General features: G+C 38.0%; 1 protein-coding gene across 3 annotated transcripts in view; it reads left to right on the top strand.

The window, feature by feature from the left end:
* The window catches only part of LOC127873211 (girdin-like), a 95,544-nt gene that overhangs the window by 23,151 nt on the left and 53,258 nt on the right, over positions 1-19,135 (top strand). For all 3 annotated transcript variants that reach the window (XM_052416971.1, XM_052416970.1, XM_052416969.1), the window contains exons 4-10: positions 2,529-2,598; positions 11,263-11,405; positions 13,267-13,371; positions 15,086-15,240; positions 16,385-16,466; positions 17,230-17,301; positions 18,593-18,679. In XM_052416971.1, coding sequence (XP_052272931.1) covers positions 2,529-2,598; positions 11,263-11,405; positions 13,267-13,371; positions 15,086-15,240; positions 16,385-16,466; positions 17,230-17,301; positions 18,593-18,679 — 714 coding nt within the window. The remainder of the gene's footprint in view (positions 1-2,528; positions 2,599-11,262; positions 11,406-13,266; positions 13,372-15,085; positions 15,241-16,384; positions 16,467-17,229; positions 17,302-18,592; positions 18,680-19,135) is intronic.

The following is a 19,135-nucleotide window of genomic DNA, read 5'->3' as shown; positions in this document are numbered from 1 at the left end:
AACATTTTAGATACCTACAACAAATTTATTAGTATTCTAATCTGTGGATGTTTATGGCACGGAAACGAGTGTTTGAAACTTATAAGCGTTCAGTTTACTCGCAAGGTAAAAACATCTTACAAGATTATCGTTAGAAAATGGGATAAGACAAACATGGTTTCATTTATATTTTAGTGGATCTGTGTATAATCAGATTTATATTCACAGTGCTCCAGCTAGGATTTGAAAAGGGCAGGGGGGGGGATTTTTTGTCAAAGGGCACTTTGGACGCGCAGTATGTTAAAAGGGCACTTTCGAGCGCGCGGGGCGTTTCTAGAATGCTTCCTCTTGCATGTTAATTTATATATTATTAATAATTGTCAGAATAAATTACCGGGTATTCCCATCATTATTAAACAATTCAAATTGAATGACTACAATTAGGAATTAATTAATTACAATGTATTTTAATAAGAGATTTATTAATCATCATATGTAAAAAAAATAAAAATAAAAAAATAAAAATTTAAGGGGGGGGGGGGGGGGGGGGGGGCCTAGGAAGGGCAGGGCGGAGGTTCGGGAGGGCAGGGCGGAGGTTCGGGAGGGCAGGGCGGAGGTTCGGGAGGGCAGGGCGGGGCGCCCTTGGATTTAGGCCTAGCTGGAGCACTGCATATGCATATATTGCTTTTTTATGTTTTTCGTGCTGTACATTTCACAGCATGGAACTTAAAACGACATGGAAAGGTAAATATATGAATATTAACTAAAGTAAGTTAAATACATCATTTACTATGAAATGTGCATGTTTATATTTTAATGTTTTTTTCACAACTGCCTCTGATGCAATTACATGTTTCTCCCAAAATCAGGTATTCACTAAACAGTTTTGCCCTTTTTTGCCTAAACTGCGCGTTAAAATGCCCTTTATGAAAGTAATGCGCCATGCCCTTTTGTCCTCCTGGGAAAAACACTAATACCGTATTATCGGGTAATGAGTAGCGACAGGAAAAATAGTAAGTATGCAGTAATAGATAATTAAATTCATTATAATTTTAAACATTATTATAATTGTTCTTTTAAAAATTTATTGACTGACTAATCATTTTTAAAAGATTTTTAATTTATGATGCGCATTGACTCTGAGTCATATCGCGGATCGCGGCATAATGCCTCGGCGGACAGATGCGAAGCATCGCGGCGAAATGCGACGTGACATCACATACTGACGAGGCTTAAACGGCCAACTCGAAAACGACTCGTTGCACCTTGGCTCCGCGGATCGCGAAATATGTTTGGTCCGCGTTGGCTGTACTGTATCTGGCATCCAAAACCCCTGATAACATTTGGAAGTCTCTGGTTTATATCAGTGCAGGAAAGGAAGCAAATGTCCAGTTCAGTTAGTTCACTCAGTATCAACTTATTTGCAGTTACATTGTCCTATGCTGACATTTTTAATTAATCATTTCTAATAGTTCAGCAAATACTTGTGCAAAATGGTGTTCAAATGCTGTAGCAACATTCATTCTGGCTAGAATAATTTCTTGAACAGCAAACTGACCATATTGTTTTCTCAGTTGAGCTTTTTTTACATTCTTCTAATTGTGGGAATGTAATTAAGTCTGAGACAACACTTTACGCACATGCATTAAGCCCTGTTTTCTCAGAACAAGTTTTAATTGGATTCATAGTATTGCAAATCCAACAGAATTATCTATACTTGAGTGATGTAGCCAATGGCTAATTCGGCAAATTGATGAGTGATCCCAGGAAAGTCACTAACTATTGCCTTAATGTAATTAGTAATGGGTCTTATTCTGTCTTTCTCAGCAATTACTGGAGTATTTTCTTACAGGTCCTCTACAGTACTACTGATAACTACCAAAGGAAGTACTGGTAATAGTCAGTGGCTGTACTTGATTGTAATTACACCTTCTTATTTAACAAATCATTATGTCAAATGCCGGAGACTAATTTAGAATATTTTGAGTCCATGACATGAGTAGAATCAGTACTTGCTTGTTTTGAGCAACCTCTTTAAAATTCTTTAAGAAGATATCAAAGTTGTGAGACGATGAGTAGTCTGCTCAGGCTTATCTGGGACAACACTTTCTTTATATGTTAGATTTGTGGTTAGAAGGTACCTGTTTAAAAAAAAATATCTTAAAAGCGGAAAGTGTTGGCCTTGATTAGGCTATCCTTGGAATACACTTTACCTGCATACATTACGCCGAGTTTCCCCAGACTTCCAATGTCAACCCCTAGTAGAAGTGAGAGCTGAAAACATTTTACATCATGCAAGCACTTGCTATAATAACAATGCAAAGTATGTAATAGGTCTTAAAAATGACACAGCATGAGATGAAAAACAGGAATAAAGTTAAAATATAGTTATTGTTAAAGAGTTATCATGTATTTTGTGAAGCTGTTGTGTATGGCAAAATATACAATCAGAAGTTCAAATTTTCAGAATTCAAAACCACTATGATTAGTTTTGAATTCATTGTTTTAACAAAAGAAAATACCATAACAAGTTGTGTTTCCCTTTGCAGGATGTGCTGGAACAGTTGCTCGTACAAAGGCTTCCCAACATCGCCTGTATCAGCCGAGAACCAGAGAAAGGTACAAAATGGACATAAAGTGTGGGCTGGTTGAGAGGACTCTTTCTTTCTTGACTTGATTTTCGTATTGAAGATAACCTCCTTTAAACATAAAATGACGTAAAAGCAGAAATTGTATTGTCTGCATGATAAGCCTTTATGGACTGCGCAGGCTTATAGAGGAAACACTTTACCCACATGCATTACAGCCTGTCTAAACATTTTCCACTTTTCAGAAGATGAAAAACCGGTTAAATCCTTTGGAAAATTTCAAAAAAATGTATTGAAATGTTGTTTAGCAAAATTTACTGCAGAGCATAACAATTCTTTTCATTTTGTCTGGTTTATGGGAGTTTTATGAATAAAAAGGTGAAGCCAGATACTTAGGGCAAATTCGATATCATGTAACCACTTGCTCATGTTGGGATTTCAAAGTAAGTCCTAGTTTGATAAATGTCAGATTTTCTGTTCTCTTTATGGCTTTTATTTCTTAAAGTTAAAGTGGATGCAAAATTGTAAAAAAAAGTGCCAAGAAATGTTTAGCCAACAATAGTTATCTAAAGCCAACCATTGGAACTTGTAGTCCTTGTCACATGGTGTAGAAAGCCTTCATGAAGCTAAGGTAATCTCAACAATAGACTGTTCATACATTTTGGGCATGAAGGACAAAGCATATAATGGTTTACTAATTGAATAAACCACAAGAGCCGCGTTCTGAGAAAACTGGGCTTAATGCATGTGCGTAAAGTGTCGTCCCAGATTAGCCTGTACAGTCCGCACAACCTAATCAGGGACGTCACTTTCCGCTTTTATGGTATTTTTATGCCTCCCTTCAAAGAAGAGGGGGTATATTGTTTTGCACATGTCAGTCGGTCCGTCGGCCGGTCCGTCCACCAGATGGTTTCCTGATGATAACTCAAGAACGCTTAGGCCTAGGATCATGAAACTTTATAGGTACATTGATCATGACTGGCAGATGACCCCTAATGATTTTCAGGTCACTAGGTCAAAGGTCAAGGTCACAGTGACTTGAAAAAGTAAAATGGTTTCCGGATGATAACTCAAGAATGCTTAGGCCTAGGATTATGAAACTTCATAGGTACATTGATCGCGACTGGCAGATAACCCCTATAGATTTTCAGATCACTAGGTCAAAGGTCAAGGTCACAGTGACTCAAAATAGTAAAATAGTTTTTGGATGATAACTCAAGAATGCTTAGGCCTAGGATCATGAAGCTTCATAGGTACATTGATCATGACTGGCAGATGACTCCTATTGATTTTCAGGTCACTAGGTCAAAGGTCAAGGTCACAGTGACTCAAAACAGTAAAATGGTTTCCGGATGATATCTCAAGAATGCTTACGCCTAGGATCATGAAACGTCATAGGTACATTGATCATAACTGGCAGATGGCCCCTATTGATTTTCAGGTCACTAGGTCAAAGGTCAAGATCACAGTGACTCAAAACAGTAAAATGGTTTCCGGATGATAACTCAAGAATGCGTACGCCTAGGATCATGAAACTTCATAGGAACATTGATCATGACTGGCAGATGACCTCTATTGATTTTCAGGTCACTAGGTCAAAGGTCATGGTCACAGTGACTGGAAACAGTAAAATGGTTTCCAGATGATTACTCAAGAATACTTACGCCTAGGATCATGAAACTTCATAGGTACATTGATCATGAATCGCAGATGACCCCTATTGATTTTCAGGTCACTAGGTCAAAGGTCAAGGTCACAGTGATTCAAAACAGTAAAATGGTTTCCTAATGATAACTCAAGAATAATTAGGCCTAGGATCATGAAACTTCATAGGTACATTGATCATGACTGGCAGATGACTCCTATTGATTTTCAGGTCACTAGGTCAAAGGTCAAGGTCACAGTGACAAAAACGTATTCACACAATGGCTGCCACTACAACTGACAGCCCATATGGGGGGCATGCATGTTAACGGTTTAACAAACAGCCCTTGTTAGTTTCAAGGAAGTCCCTCCTTACCGAAAATCCAGTTTAGGCAGAAAGATGTCGTCCCTGATTAGCCTGTGCATACTGTACAGGCTAATCTGGGATGACACTTTACGCACATACATTAAGCCCAGTTTTCTCAGAACAAGGCTCATATTTATAAAGGAGTTATATACATGTTGTTATGAAAATTAGTTGGTATTTGTAGTCTGTGTAGTTTCTTGTGCAGACTGCACACAATCGTTTAAGAATCTGGTTATTTTTGCATGGGAAAAAATAACAATTACATGTAAGAAATGTCATGCAATAAACCAAAGTTCTTCATAAATGTTAATGACACTCTAAAATAATTCAGAAGAGAAATTGCAAATAAAATCTTCAAAGTACAGAGTTGAGCAAACTAAACTAGTAATTTTTAGTTACACCAGTTCCAGTTTCAGCCATTTGTCAAATTGTCTGTCCTTCTGTGCTATGTATTAATTGCAAGAATTAAAATTCTTGTTGATGAGAACAATTGTTTTCATGCGCATGCATAAACTGTTTTGTACTGCTATTAAAAGTGCATTTATTTGAATAAATTGTGTTAATTAAACCATGCTGCTACACATAGCATCCTGATACATGTGTATGATTATTATTTTAAACCATTTCAACATTTACACACAAACTTAATTGAAGTAATTTATTTTATATTAATACAGGGATTCCACTGGCCCAAAAAAAGTTGTCGCCACTTTTTCACGGTGCGAAACTGTCAGTTATTCCAACATTATTAATTATGACAATCGTCTAAGAAACCTTACAACATCAATGTCATTGACTATTTTATTACTTTTAAAAGTATGTAAATACATAAATAATAATAAGTAACTTCATAAGTCTTAATAAGCTTTATTTATACATAAAAACATTGGTTTGCACATGATAAACAATCACATATAACCAAACTTATCTAATAATGTTAACTTCAATGGAACAGTATGCTGCATACATTTTTTATAAAAAATTATTTAAACATACAATCACACAAATGTACATCATCTGGAAGGGAAAAAATTTCAAACATCAATAAATAAAGCCTCTCAATTTAATTGTTAAACAGTTACATTTCAGAAAATAAAACATCTAAATTTAATTGTTTAACAGTTACATTTGGTCATTTGGCTAATATGATGCACATAAACTGAAAGGGAAAAAAATGATACACATCTGAACGACAAACATCTCAATTTAAATTAAATTAACACCGCCTTACATATCGTTATAATCATTGATCTTTGTGCCAGTTTGTCCTAAGTGTTACATAATTGAGTGTTCTTTATCATAAAAAAAAACGTTAATCCGATAATAACCCCCATAAAACTTGACAATAGCAGTAAAAACACCGACTGTAACACTTTCACGCTTCCGTGATTTCAGTGCACTCTACACTGTAGGTCGCTTACATTGTCGTAAATCAATATTTACAACTGACAAACGCTGGCCGCTTATGCTCGGTCGCGTGCTTTTCGACTCGCAGTACATTTTCGGATAGGATTTTACCAATTTTTTTTAATTCGCCACTTTAAAAAAATTGGAGCCACTTTAAAAAAATTAGCGCCATTTGGCGCCAATGGCGATCGACAGCGGAACCCCTGTTAATATATGAATTAATTAGATATGCAAAATTCTATGTCACATATGTAATTAAAATAATTCATTTCTTGTGCAGTCCCTTTATTCGCCACATTTGGAAGGTATTTAAACAATAGTTTTAAAAAGTAGTGAACCAATCACCCTAAAAATTCATATGAGCCGCATTCTGAGAAAACTGGGCTTAATGCATGTGCTAAGTGTCATCCCAGATTCACCCTGTGAAGTCGGCACAGGCTAATCAGGGACTCTTTTATGGTATTTTTAATTTAAAGGAAGTCCCTCCTTACCAAAAATCAACTTTTGGCGGAAAGAGTTGTCCCTGATTAGCATGTGCGACTGCACAGGCTAATCTGGGATGAGACTTTACGTACATGCATTAAGCCCCGTTTTCGCAGAACGCGTCTCATTAACATCAACTTTCTTTTTTGCCCAAGTTTAATAACTACCCAGATTTAATTATTGCACTTCGAAATTATGGCCCTTTAATTATAAAAGAATTTCCATCAAACTTGTAAGTTCTCAATTCGAAATACTTTATATCACGATGAAACTCTGTGATAATGTTTGTGGGCACTGGGCATAATATTTCAGCGAAGTTAAAAAACCCCACCAAATTGCACTTTTAAATTATGGCCCTAGAATTGAAAAAAAACAACAACAAAAAAAACTTGTCTGCTGTCTAACTCAAACAGTTAACTCAAATCTTCATGAAACTTTGTGATAATGTTTGTGGACATGTTATTTCAGCCAGTTTGCATTGAGCGCTTTTGAAATATGGCCATTGAATAACAAAATAAAAGGTTGTTTTTTTCGATCAATGTAAATCAGGTAGAAATTTTCTGCTCCAACATTTTTACCACAAATAAAAATAATTCTTCACAGATTAATAAACTGTGATCTTTAAAAGGGCTTATTTTGTTACAAGTTGGCACTCTTATGTTTGAATTTTGTCAATAGCCTATATTGACAATTTAAAAAGGCATCAAATTGAAACATCATAGGTAAGTACATCTGATGTGCAGTTTACCCAAACCATAAGTCTTTCTCATTTTTTTTTAGAGTTCTTGCCCTGAATTAATTGATGTATTAGTTCTGATTAAGGGTATTTGCAATACAAAAGAATCATAACTATTGCCCCAACATTGTAAGAGTTATTACCCTTTGTTATGCCCCTCTGTGAAAAAGAAGGGGTATATTGTTTTGCTGGCTGTCTGTTGGTAAACCTGTTGGTAGACCAGTCTGAATGTCGGTAGACCAGTTCGTTTCCGATCAATAACTCCCTAACGAATTGACCGAATCGCTTGATACTTCACATGTGCATTGGCATTGGACAGTACATGACCCTTATTGAAATTGGGGTCACTAGGTCAAAGGTCAAGGTCACTATCACACTAAGTGTGAAAATCGTTTCCATTCAATAGCTCGTGAACAAATTGACCGATTGGCTTGATACTTCACATGTGCATTGGCCTTGGACAGTAGATTACCCTTATTGAAATTGGGGTCACTAGGTCAAAGGTCAAGGTCACCATCACACTAATTGTGAAAATCGTTTCCGATCAATAACTCGTCAACAATTTGACTGATTGGCTTGATACTTCACATGTGCATTGGCCTTGGAAGTAGATGACCCCTATTGAAATTGGGGTCACTAGGTCAAAGGTCAAGGTCACTATCACACGAAGTGTGAAAATTGTTTGTTGTCAATAACTCGTCAACGAATTCACCGATTTGCTTGAAACTTCACATGTGCATTCGCCTTGGACAGTAGATGACCCCTATTGAAATTGGGGTCACTTGGTCAAACGGCATTGTCACTATCACACTAAGTTTGAAAATCGTTTCAGATCAATAACTCGTCAACGAATTGACCGATTGGCTTGATACTTCACATGTGCTTTTGCCTTGGACAGTAGATGACCACTATTGAAATTGGGGTCACTAGGTCAAAGGTCAAGGTCACTATCACACTAAGTGTGAAAGTCGTTTCCGATCAATAACTTGTCAACCAATAGACCCATTGGCTTGATACTTCACATGTATATTGGCCTTGGACAGTAGATTACCCCTATTGAAATTAGGGTCACTAGGTCAAAGTCACTGTTACACATTAAGAGTACTATCCTTTCCGACCAATAACTTGTCAACTGATTCACCGATTGGCTTGATACTTCCCATGTGCATTGGCCTTGGACAGTAGATGATCCCTATTGAAATTGGGGTCACTTGGTCAAAGGTCAAGGTCTTAATCACACTAAGTGTGAAAATCGTTTCCGATCAATAATTTGTCAACGAATTGACCGATTGGCTTGATACTTCACATGTGCATTGGCCTTTGACAATTGATGACCACTATTGAAATTGGGATCACAAGGTCAAAGGTCAAGGTCACTATCACACTAAGTGTGAAAGTCTTTTCTGATCAATAACTTGTCAACCAATAAACAGATTGGCTTGATACTTCACATGTATATTGGCCTTGGACAGTAGATTACCCCTATTGAAATTGGAGTCACTAGGTCAAGGTCACTGTTACTTATTAAGAGTACAATCGTTTCCGATCAATAGCTTGTCAACTGATTCACCGATTGGCTTGATACTTCCCATGTGCATTGGCCTTGGACCGTAGATGACCTCTAATGAAATTTGGGTTACAAGGTCAAAGGTTAAGGTCACTGTTACACACTTAGTGTTGAATAGTTTCCCATCAATAACTCATCATCTTATTCACTGATTGGCTTGATACTTCCCATGTGCATTGGCCTCGGACAGTAGATGACCCCTTTTGAAATTGGGGTCACTAGGTCAAAGGTCAAGGTCACTGTTAAACACTAAGAGTTAAATCGTTCCCATCAATAACTCGTCAACTGATTCACTGATTTGCTTAATACTTCACATGTGCATTAGCCTTGGACAGTAGATGACCCCTATATAAATTGAGGTCACTAGTCAAAGGTCAAGGTCACTGTTACACACTAAGTGTGAAATCGTTTATGATCAATGACTTGTCAACTAATTCGCTGATTGACTTGATAATTCTCATGTGCATTGGCCTTGGGCAGTAGATGACTCATATTGAAATTGGGGTTACTAGGTCAAATGTCATGGTAAATTGCACAATAAGTGGGAAAAGTGTTTCTATTCAATAACTCGTCAACGAATTGACCGATTGGCTTAATTATTCCCATGCACATTGGCCTTGGACAGTAGATGACCCCTATCAAAATTGGGGTCACTAGGTAAAAAAAAAGGTCAAGGTCATTGTCACAATAAGTATTCATATTGTTTCCAATCAATAACTCATCAACGAATCGACCGATTGGCTTGATGCTTCACATGCGCATTTACCTTGGACTGTCGATGATCCCTATTGAAATTGTGGTCACTATTTCAAAGCCCTGTTTGGAGGGGCATATGTCTCCAACCGTGGAATGCTTGTTTATTTTGGTACTTAAATTTTGTGCTGAGCATGTCTCAAAAACTAAAAAAAGGTGCCACATTGTAACATAATACATGTAGGTAGGCAGTTCTCATTTAGGGTATTTGCAGTGCACAAGAACCATACATATTGCTCTCATATTGTTAGAGATAATGCCCTTTGTTAATTTGTGAACTTACATTTTGTACAGAGCATATCTCAAAAACTTAAAAAGGTTTTATCTTGAAACTGAATAGATGAGTTGATCTCTATGCAATTGTTTGCAACCATAAATATGGATCCCCTAATTTAAAAGCAAATTTCTTATTTAATGTGTGTATTTAAATTTTGTGTAGAGCATATTTTTGTAATGAAAACTAATAGAGGTTTCAACTTTAAACTTGAAAGGTAGGTATATCACATTATATGACTGTGCAGTGCACAAGAATTATGACTCTTGCCACTGTCACACTAAGAGTGAAAATTGTTTCCCATCAATAACTTGTGAACAGAGGGACCGATTGGCTTGATACTATCCATGTGCATTGGAGTTGGACAGTAGATGGCCCCTATTGAAATTGGGGTCACTAGGTCAAAGGTCACTGTCACACTTAGAGTGAAAATTGTTTCCAATCAATAACTTGAGAACAGAGGAACCGATTGGCTTTATACTTCCCATGTGCATTAGAGTTGGACAGTAGATGGCCCCTATTGAAATTGGAGTCACTAGGTCAAATGTCAAGGTCACTGTCACACTAAGTGTAAAATCATTTCTGATCAATAACTTGTCAACTATTCACCATTTAGCTTGATACTTCCCATTTGCATTGGCCTTGGACAGTAGATGACCCCTATTGAAATTAGGGTCACTAGGTCACAGGTCCAGGTCACTGTCACAATAAGTATGAAAATATTTTCAGATCAATTAATTATCAAGGAATTGACCAATTTGCTTGATACTTCATATGTGCATTTGCGTTAGACAGTGAATGACCCCTATTGAAATTTGGGTCACTAGTTTAAAGGTCAAGTTCACTGTGACAATAAGTGTTAAAATTGTCAAGGCCCTGTTGGGGGGGGGGGGGGGCATCTATCTGTCTCTTAAAGCGGAGCTCTTGTTTATTTTGTCTGAAGCGTAGGTTGAAAATTAAATGGGATATCAACTTGAAACTTTATAGATAGGTAGATCTTATTAAGTGGTATTACAGTAAACAAAAACCATACATTTGGCTGGTTAGTTAGAAAGTTGTTTGCCAGTGAAAATGTAAATTAACATAACGACTGTCCACCCAACACTCCTGTATGTGTCACATGGCATTAAGAAGCGCCATCCTTTAACGATGGACACATTTATTGATACTCCTTGTCATTTTGTATACGGCTATGACTGCATCAATTGCTATTTTCAAAAGATTTTTTTTTTTACTTTAATATTTTTATTTATTGTGTACTTGTGATAGTACTTCTTTGAACATGTACAATTCATTATGATTTTTCGACTGCTAATATGGAATTTCCCATGCTTACAAAAAATGTCATAGCGAAACCTTGAAAAAATAAAAATAAATATTGTACTGACTATTCTGAAGACAAAACCTTAGTTTAAAGGAATAAAAAAATAATCTTTATGTTATATGTGAACTTTGTGCTTTCAGAAAGCAGTTTTAATGAGATCAAGAAGATGCTGCTGCTGATACTGGGCTGCGCGGTACAATGTGAGCGTAAAGAGGAGTTCATCACTGTCATCATGGACCTGGAGGTCAGCGTGCAGCAGGAGATTGTGGAGAGCATCAAACAGGTGGGTAAGAGATTGTGGAGAGCATCAAACAGGTGCATGAGAGATTGTGGAGAGCATCAAACAGATGGGTAGGAGATTGTGGAGAGCATCAAACAGGTGGGTGGGAGGTTGTGGAGAGCATCCAACAGGTGGGTGGGAGGTTGCGGAGAGCATCCAACAGGTGGGTCGGGATTGTGGAGAGCATCAAACAGATGGGTGGGAGATTGTGGAGAGCATCAAACAGGTGGGTGGGAGATTGTGGGGAGCATCTTACAGGTGGGTGGGAGATTGGGAGATTGTGGAGAGCATCAAACATGTGGGTGGGAGATTGTGAAGAGCATCAAACAGGTGTTTGGGACTTTGTGGAGAGCATCAAACAGGTGGGTTGGCGATTGTGGAGAGCATCAAACAGATGGGTGGGGGATTGTGGAGAGCATCAAACAGGTGGGTGGGGGATTGTGGAGAGCATCCAACAGGTGGGTGGGAGGTTGTGGAGAGCATGCAACAGGTTGGTGGGAGATTGTGAAGAGCATCAAACAGGTGTGTTGGGATTGTGGAGAGCATCAAACAGGTGGTTGGCAGATTTTGGAGAGCATCAAACAGGTGGGTGGGGATTTTGGAGAACATCAAACAGGTGGGTGGGGGATTAAGGATAGCATCAAATAGGTGGGTGGGGGATTTTGGGGGAGCATCAAACTGTTGAATGGGATATTTTGGAGAGCATCAAACAGGTGGGTGGGGGATTGTGGATAGCATCAAACAGGTGGATGGAAGATTGTGAAGAGCATCAAACAGACAGGTGAGAGATTGTGAAGAGCACCAAACATGTTGGTGGGAGATTGTGGAGAGCATCAAAAAGTGGGTGGGGGATTGTGAAGAGCATCAAACAGGTGGGTGGGGGATTGTGAAGAGCATCAAACAGGTGGTGGGGATTGTGGGAGCATCAAACAGGTGGGTGGGAGATTGTGAAGAGCATCAAACAGGTGGGTGGGAGATTATGGAGAGCATCAAACAGGTGGTGGGGATTGTGAAGAGCATCAAACAGGTGGGAGGGAGAATGCAGAGAGCATCAAACAGGTGGGTGAGAGATTGTGGAGAACATCGAACAGGTGGGTGGGAGATTGTGGAGAGCATCAAACAGGTGTGTGGGAGATTTTGGAGAGCATCAAACAGGTGTGTGGGAGTTTGTGGTAAGCATCAAACAGGTGGATGGGGGATTGTGGAGAGCATCAAACAGGTGGGTGGGATATTGTGGAGAGCATCAAACAGGTGGGGGAAAGATTGACGAGAGCATCAAACAGGTGGGTGGGGGATTGTGGAGAGCATCAAACAGGTGGGTGGAAGATTGTGGAGAGCATCAAACAGGTGCGTAGGAGATTGTGGAGAGTATCAAACAGGTGGGTGGGAGATTGTGAAGAGCATCAAACAGGTGTTTGGGACATTGTGGAGAGCATCAAACTGTTGGGTGGGAGATTGTGGAGAGCATCAAACAGGTGGGTGGGGGATTGTTGAGAGCATCAAACAGGTGGGTGGGAGATTGTGGAGAGCATCAAACAGGATGGTGGGGAATTGTGGAGAGCATCAAATGGGTGGGTTTGATTTCCATTTGTGGGTCTTGATCATAGGGTGATTGTCTAGTGGCCCATAGTCATGTGTGGGTTCATTGTTTGATACGATCATAGGTGGGTGTTGAGTTGGCCATGTTCTGCACAGGATAATCAGGGGCAACACTTTCCACATAATTTTTACTAAGAAGAGACTTCTTTTTAACAAAACCAAACCTTAAAAGCGGATAATGTCGTCCATGATTAGCCAGTTCGGACTGCATAAGGCCCCATTTTCCGAGATCAAGGCTCATACACCTACTGCTCCTCTGTTTCAGATCACAGAGGACAGCAAGTTTCTTCTATCAACAGACTGTCAGGACCCCGATATATTGTTCAGTCATCTTGTTCACCTTATTCAGGAGCGAGACCAATACGCTGAGGTAGTTGTGACATATGGTCAAGATTTTGCAGATAGAAATGAGAAATATATGCCAAAAGTGAAAAATGCAAATTATTTAATAGCTGCTTGAGCAAACTATCAAATATTATTACTTCTTATGGAGCTAACCATATGTCTTACAGTACGTCTTATTTTATATTGTTGCCTGAAGATCAGGATGAAAGACAGAACTGAATTAAACATAGCTTTTTTCAAACATTATTTAACTTTATTGTATTATTTATTTACATGATGTTGTATTCTTGCACTGTTTATTTTCAATAGACGTCTACCAGTAGAGCTGCAACGATTCGATCCGATTCATCGAAAATCGATTCGAAATGCTTCGATTCGATTACGATACCAAACCTACCAAATTCGATTCGATTCTTCAACATATATACATATATATACATAGAAATGTAAAGCACGCTGTATTCTGACTATTGATACAGGAAGGTGTAGGTTTTATCTTTACCTGTAATTACGATGCGCGCGATTGGTTGCTTATTACTTTAGTCATCCAATCAATAAGCCCGTTACGGTCTACTTTCGGAAAAAGCGTCAAAATGGCTGAACAAGTTGTTGCCGACAAATTGAAATTATCAGATGCGCCTAAGAAGCTAAAATCAAAAGTGTGGCAGTATTTTGGGTTTCGGGATGGTAGCCCTACCAATAAAGCAAAGTGTTAACTGTGCTTCACGGATGTGACGTACGCTAAGTCCGGCTCAACCACTAATCTAATTTAATGCAATATGTCAAACGCAAACATGACGTTGATTTAGCAAGACAAAGAGGTCGCACAAGTGCAACTACTCAAGTCGCCAGTCAGAAAAGTAGTTCTATTTCTGTTGGAGTTTTGTTAAGTTTATTAGAGAATGTGATTTGTCCTACAGGTAACAGGTGATGCTGTCATGGCACAGTGGTAGACATACTTATAGCGGTTTGGGGTAAAGGTGTAATAGTGATAGTCCTACCATTCAACTGATTCCAGATACGTTCTTATGATTATTTATTTATTTTTTATAGTATTGTGTAATCAACACAATCTTCTAGTCAGAAGTTTTTATATTAAAATAGTGTCCTAATTTGCTATTCTTTTTTATGTGTTGTATTGAAATCACACTTGAACAGAAATGTTAATTTTGAGGCATAAGAGTGAATATATGATAAAACTAGGTTTGAAGATGAATCGAATCGAAAAAATTGGGTTCGGAGTGTCTGAAATCGAAATCGAATCGAATCGAGCTGTTGGTGAATCGTTGCAGCTCTATCTACCAGTGTTGATCAATATTAAAAACTATGGTTGTTTCAATCCCAGCTACACCGTATTAATATACAGTGCACACTGAACATAGCAGCTCCTAGGGGACGTTGTACAGGAGCGAGACATCAACCAGGGTAGAACAGTACTAAACTAGGGTCCTTAGAGTATTTGTTATACTTTTTAAGCCTTGTCTAGGAATTTGGGCTTAAGTGCTTAAGTTTTGTCCCAGATAAGGGTGCTCAGTCAGACACTTTCCGCTTTTATGAAATCTTTTATTTAAAAGAATTCCCTTCTAAACAAAAATCTAGTATAGGCGGACAATGTTGTCCCTGATTGGTCTGTGCATACTGCTAATCATTGACAACACTTGATTCACATGCATTTAGCTCTTTTTCCAAATAGGCTCAAATAAAACAATTATTATTGAGACACGTACTGGATATTACAGAGCCTAGCAGATGTTGTCCAGGAGCGAGACTTCTACCAGGGTCGGTCTGAGGGCTCATCTCTCTCCGTGTCACCAGCTAGTACCCCTGAAAAGCAGACACTCCTGGCAGAACTCAATGACTGCAAGGCCAGGATCCGGCAGCTCAAACAGGATCTGTAAGTGTTCTAGGACAACACTTCAAGCAAGTATATAAAGCCCAGTTTTTCCTTAAACAAGGCTAATTTATGAGTGTGCTCATAAAAAAGAATGGATGCTTAAAAGATTGCAACTGTCCTTCCGACATCATAAATTCTGTTTTATGTTTAGTATCATCGTTTCTTGCTGTTTTGTTATGGAATGTTATGCTGAAACCCCAGCAATGTGTATGTCCCCCACCACTATAGCGGGGGACATATTGTTTTTGCCGTCTGTTTGTTGCTTTGTTTATGTTTGTTTGTTTGCGCAAACTCTAACATTTGCAATAACTTTTGCAATATTGAAGATAGGAACTTAATATTTGGCATGCATGTGTATCTCATGAAGCTACACATTTTGAGTGGTGAAAAGTCAAGTTCAAGGTCAAAGGTCAAATATACGGGGACATAGTGTTTCACAAACACATAGCTTGTTTCTTCATAAACTAATAATAAATAATTGAGTATTTAAGGAGGTTAAAAAGAGAAAAATTCAGGCATTTTTCATACATTTTTAATATAATTTAAACATGTTAACTTATTTGGTATGTTTGACATGTCCATCAACTAAATTGTGGGAACCAGAATATTTTCTTACTTGAGGTCGCAACTTCCTGTTATCGAACCTCAATTGTTGTGCTATGTTTGTTGTGTATTTTATGCTGTGAAAGTGATAGTTACCTTATTACCAATTTTGAGTTTTTAGTCCAATCTTGATTTCTATTGGGGTTACAAACATACATAAAGAAAAAACCTATCCAAAATGTATATAAATTTTTCACTAGAAAATACAATTGAAAAAATAATAATATTGGGTTGTATACATGTATGTCTTGTTATGAGCCTGGTTGTTGGAAAACATTTTGCATGTGTGTAAAGTGTCGTCCCTGATAAGCCTTAGCAGTTTGCACAGGCTAATCAGGGATGACACTCTCCGCCTTCACTGGATTTACATTTAGAAGAGCGTTACTTTAGATAAAAAATACCATAAAACCAAAAAGTGTTGCCCCTGATTAGATTTTCTGGGATGACACTTCACGCATATGCATAAAGCCTCATTTTCCCAGAGGAAGGCCAAGTTTTATCTTGTACATCTCTTTTGATGTGTGTATTCAATGTATTTCAGTGATGACAGGGTGGAACAGCTCTCCGACATCCAGTATGAATGTGACGAACACAAGACCAATCTTGCAAAACTCAGGAATGAGGTATGAACTGCATGTTGATAGTTGATGAAAAGACCTGTTTAGGATTATTTCAACCCTGCATGACCCAAAAAGAAGTCGTTATCCTGGATTCACCGTGTTTTTGTCCATCCATTTGTCTGTCTGTCAGTTTGCCTGTCAGTATGCATGGTCGTTTCTTGTTTAGTTGTGTCTCAGACTTGTTAAATTCACGCTTTTAATCGTACAGTATTGAAACTTGTGTGCATCGTTTTATATTATGAATATTACAACTTGCTACATAATACAACATGCATCAGATGGTATATATCGTAACACTCAACCCATGCAACCATTGCTTTCTTCGTAGCCAATTTTCAACATCACAGCAAACATTTTTATTGTTGCCCATTCTGGTTCTTTCCTTTCTTCCCATTCAGTGGATATACACATTTTTATAGAAAATCAGAAAAAATGAGGTGCAATTTGCTTGTGGATCCTTTTTTATTTCCATTCCTGTCATAAGGTGAGCAGCGCTCTTTGAGAATGGGTTATAATGCCTTTAGTGTTGTCCCAGATTAGCCTTTGAACACTTCACAGGCTTATCTGGGGTGACAATTTTTGCCTAGACTTATTTTTTAGTTTAGAAGAGACTTCCTTTAAACAAAAATTTCCATAATAGCGGAAAGTGTCGTCTCTGATTAGCCTATTCTGACTGCACAGGCTTATTTGGATCAACACTTTAAGTACATGCATTAAGCCCCATTTACCCTGAGTGAGACTGAGTGATTGCTTTATTTGCCTTCAGAATGTCGACCTACTGAGGGATGCCAGGTCAGCAAGGGCTCTGAGAGATGAACTCGATATTCTGCGAGAAAAGGTATAGCCACTTAAATTGCTTTCTTTAATTCTGAACAGTGCATATCTGATGTTTACAGTGTTGTTGTTTTTTCCATCACTAGTCAAATCACGGAAAAAACAAAGTTACTGATTTAAAAATATATATTCTGCTTGAAAACAACAATTTTGTTAAAATCCAAAATCGGTTTATCCAGATTTGCTGTGTATGATTCCATATTTGGTCTGTGGTTGTTCATATCCATACAGTTTAATTATTCTTTGGAAAATAAGTAATGTAATTCTTTTAAGTATTTTTCGATAAAAAACTTTAGCAAGCTTAGAATACCTTGTTATAAAAGGTTCAACTCATTTTTAGCTCGCAGAAAACCTGAGGTATTATCATAGCCAGCTCGTCGTCCGACGTCCGCGTCGTGCTAAAACCTTAACATTGGCTCTAAAATTAAAGTGCTTCCACCTACAACTTTGAAACTTCATATGTAGATGCATCTTGATGAGTTCTACACGCCACACCCATTTTGGGGTCACTAGGTCAAAGATCAAGGTCACTGTGACCTCTAAAAAATAAATTAATAATTTCTGACAAGCTTTTATTTATTCAAAACTGCACCTGTAGCCGGGCATGGCAACCGTTATGTGATGCTCTTGTTTGGTCTTTTGTTTGATTATTTTAAAAGAGAGCAACAATTGCTTTTTACATTTACAGGGAAATAAATATATATTGGGTTCAAGTGTAAATCAAAGTTTATAAGGTCCTTCTGCACCTGTGGCTGCATTATGTGAGAACCAGGAGTGTGGCCCAGCACTAATACCTAATTAACTTACTAGACTTACAAAAGTTGGGACAAACTTTGAATACAGCTGCAGTTTCAAACTATTTATTTTTGAATGAAAGGCATTTAAATATTTGAATGGTCTTGTGTTGTGTGGGGAAGCCTGAGTACCCCGAGGAAACCCCAAGTTTCTGATATGGTTACTACTAACCAAGCTCACATTCTCTGAGAATGGGGATTTAACCCATTTTTGCCTAGTGGACTCTCCCATCCTTCTAAATTGGATCAATTAATTTCTGAAATTAGGGACGTCTAGTGTTTTTTTCTTCTATATTTAGAATATTTCTTACAGAAATTCCTTTAAGCAAATAGCGCAGACCCTGATGAGACGCCGCATCTCTTTTCTAGAAGCTAAGCATAAATGGGTTAACCTGGTTGGCCAGGTGAGAACCATGTGTACCAACCACTGCGCTGACTGGACAGCCTATACTTATTTTCAGATCTGGAAGCTGTAGCTAATGATCTTGTGTTATACTTTAGGTGAGCAAAGTGAACAACCTTGAAACAGAGATCATGAAGTACAAGGAGAAGCTGAATGAATTGGACTTCTACAAAGCAAGAGTTGAGGTAATCATATGAGCCTGGTTTTGGGAAAACTGGGCTTAATGCTTGTGCGTATAATGTTGTCCCAGATAAGCCTGTACAGTCTGCACAGGCTATTCAGGGACAACCCTTTCAACCTAGATATTTCTTTTAGAAGGGACATTCTTAAAACGAAAACTTCTATATAAGTGTTGCTTCTTATTTAGCTTGTGCAGACTGCACAGGCTAATCTGGGATGACTATTGACGCACATGCATTAAAGGATATTTTCATAGAGAGGGGCTCAAATGAATATAGAGAATAATAGGTTAGTGTTGATTATAGATCAGGTTTATCATGCAAGGCTTAGAAAAACAAAAAGAACGAGCCTTGACGATTGCTTTTTCGTTTTCGTGCCAAGCTTGAGAAACACTAATCTATTATTCTATTTATCCCACTTTTTATTCAGTTAACCTTTTATTTAAACAAAAATAGTTTAAC

This window comes from Dreissena polymorpha, chromosome 3 (assembly GCF_020536995.1).
Source record: "Dreissena polymorpha isolate Duluth1 chromosome 3, UMN_Dpol_1.0, whole genome shotgun sequence".
NCBI classification, from domain to species: domain Eukaryota; kingdom Metazoa; phylum Mollusca; class Bivalvia; order Myida; family Dreissenidae; genus Dreissena; species Dreissena polymorpha.
Note: the sequence above shows the minus strand (reverse complement) of the source record. Positions and strands in the feature narration are given on the sequence as shown.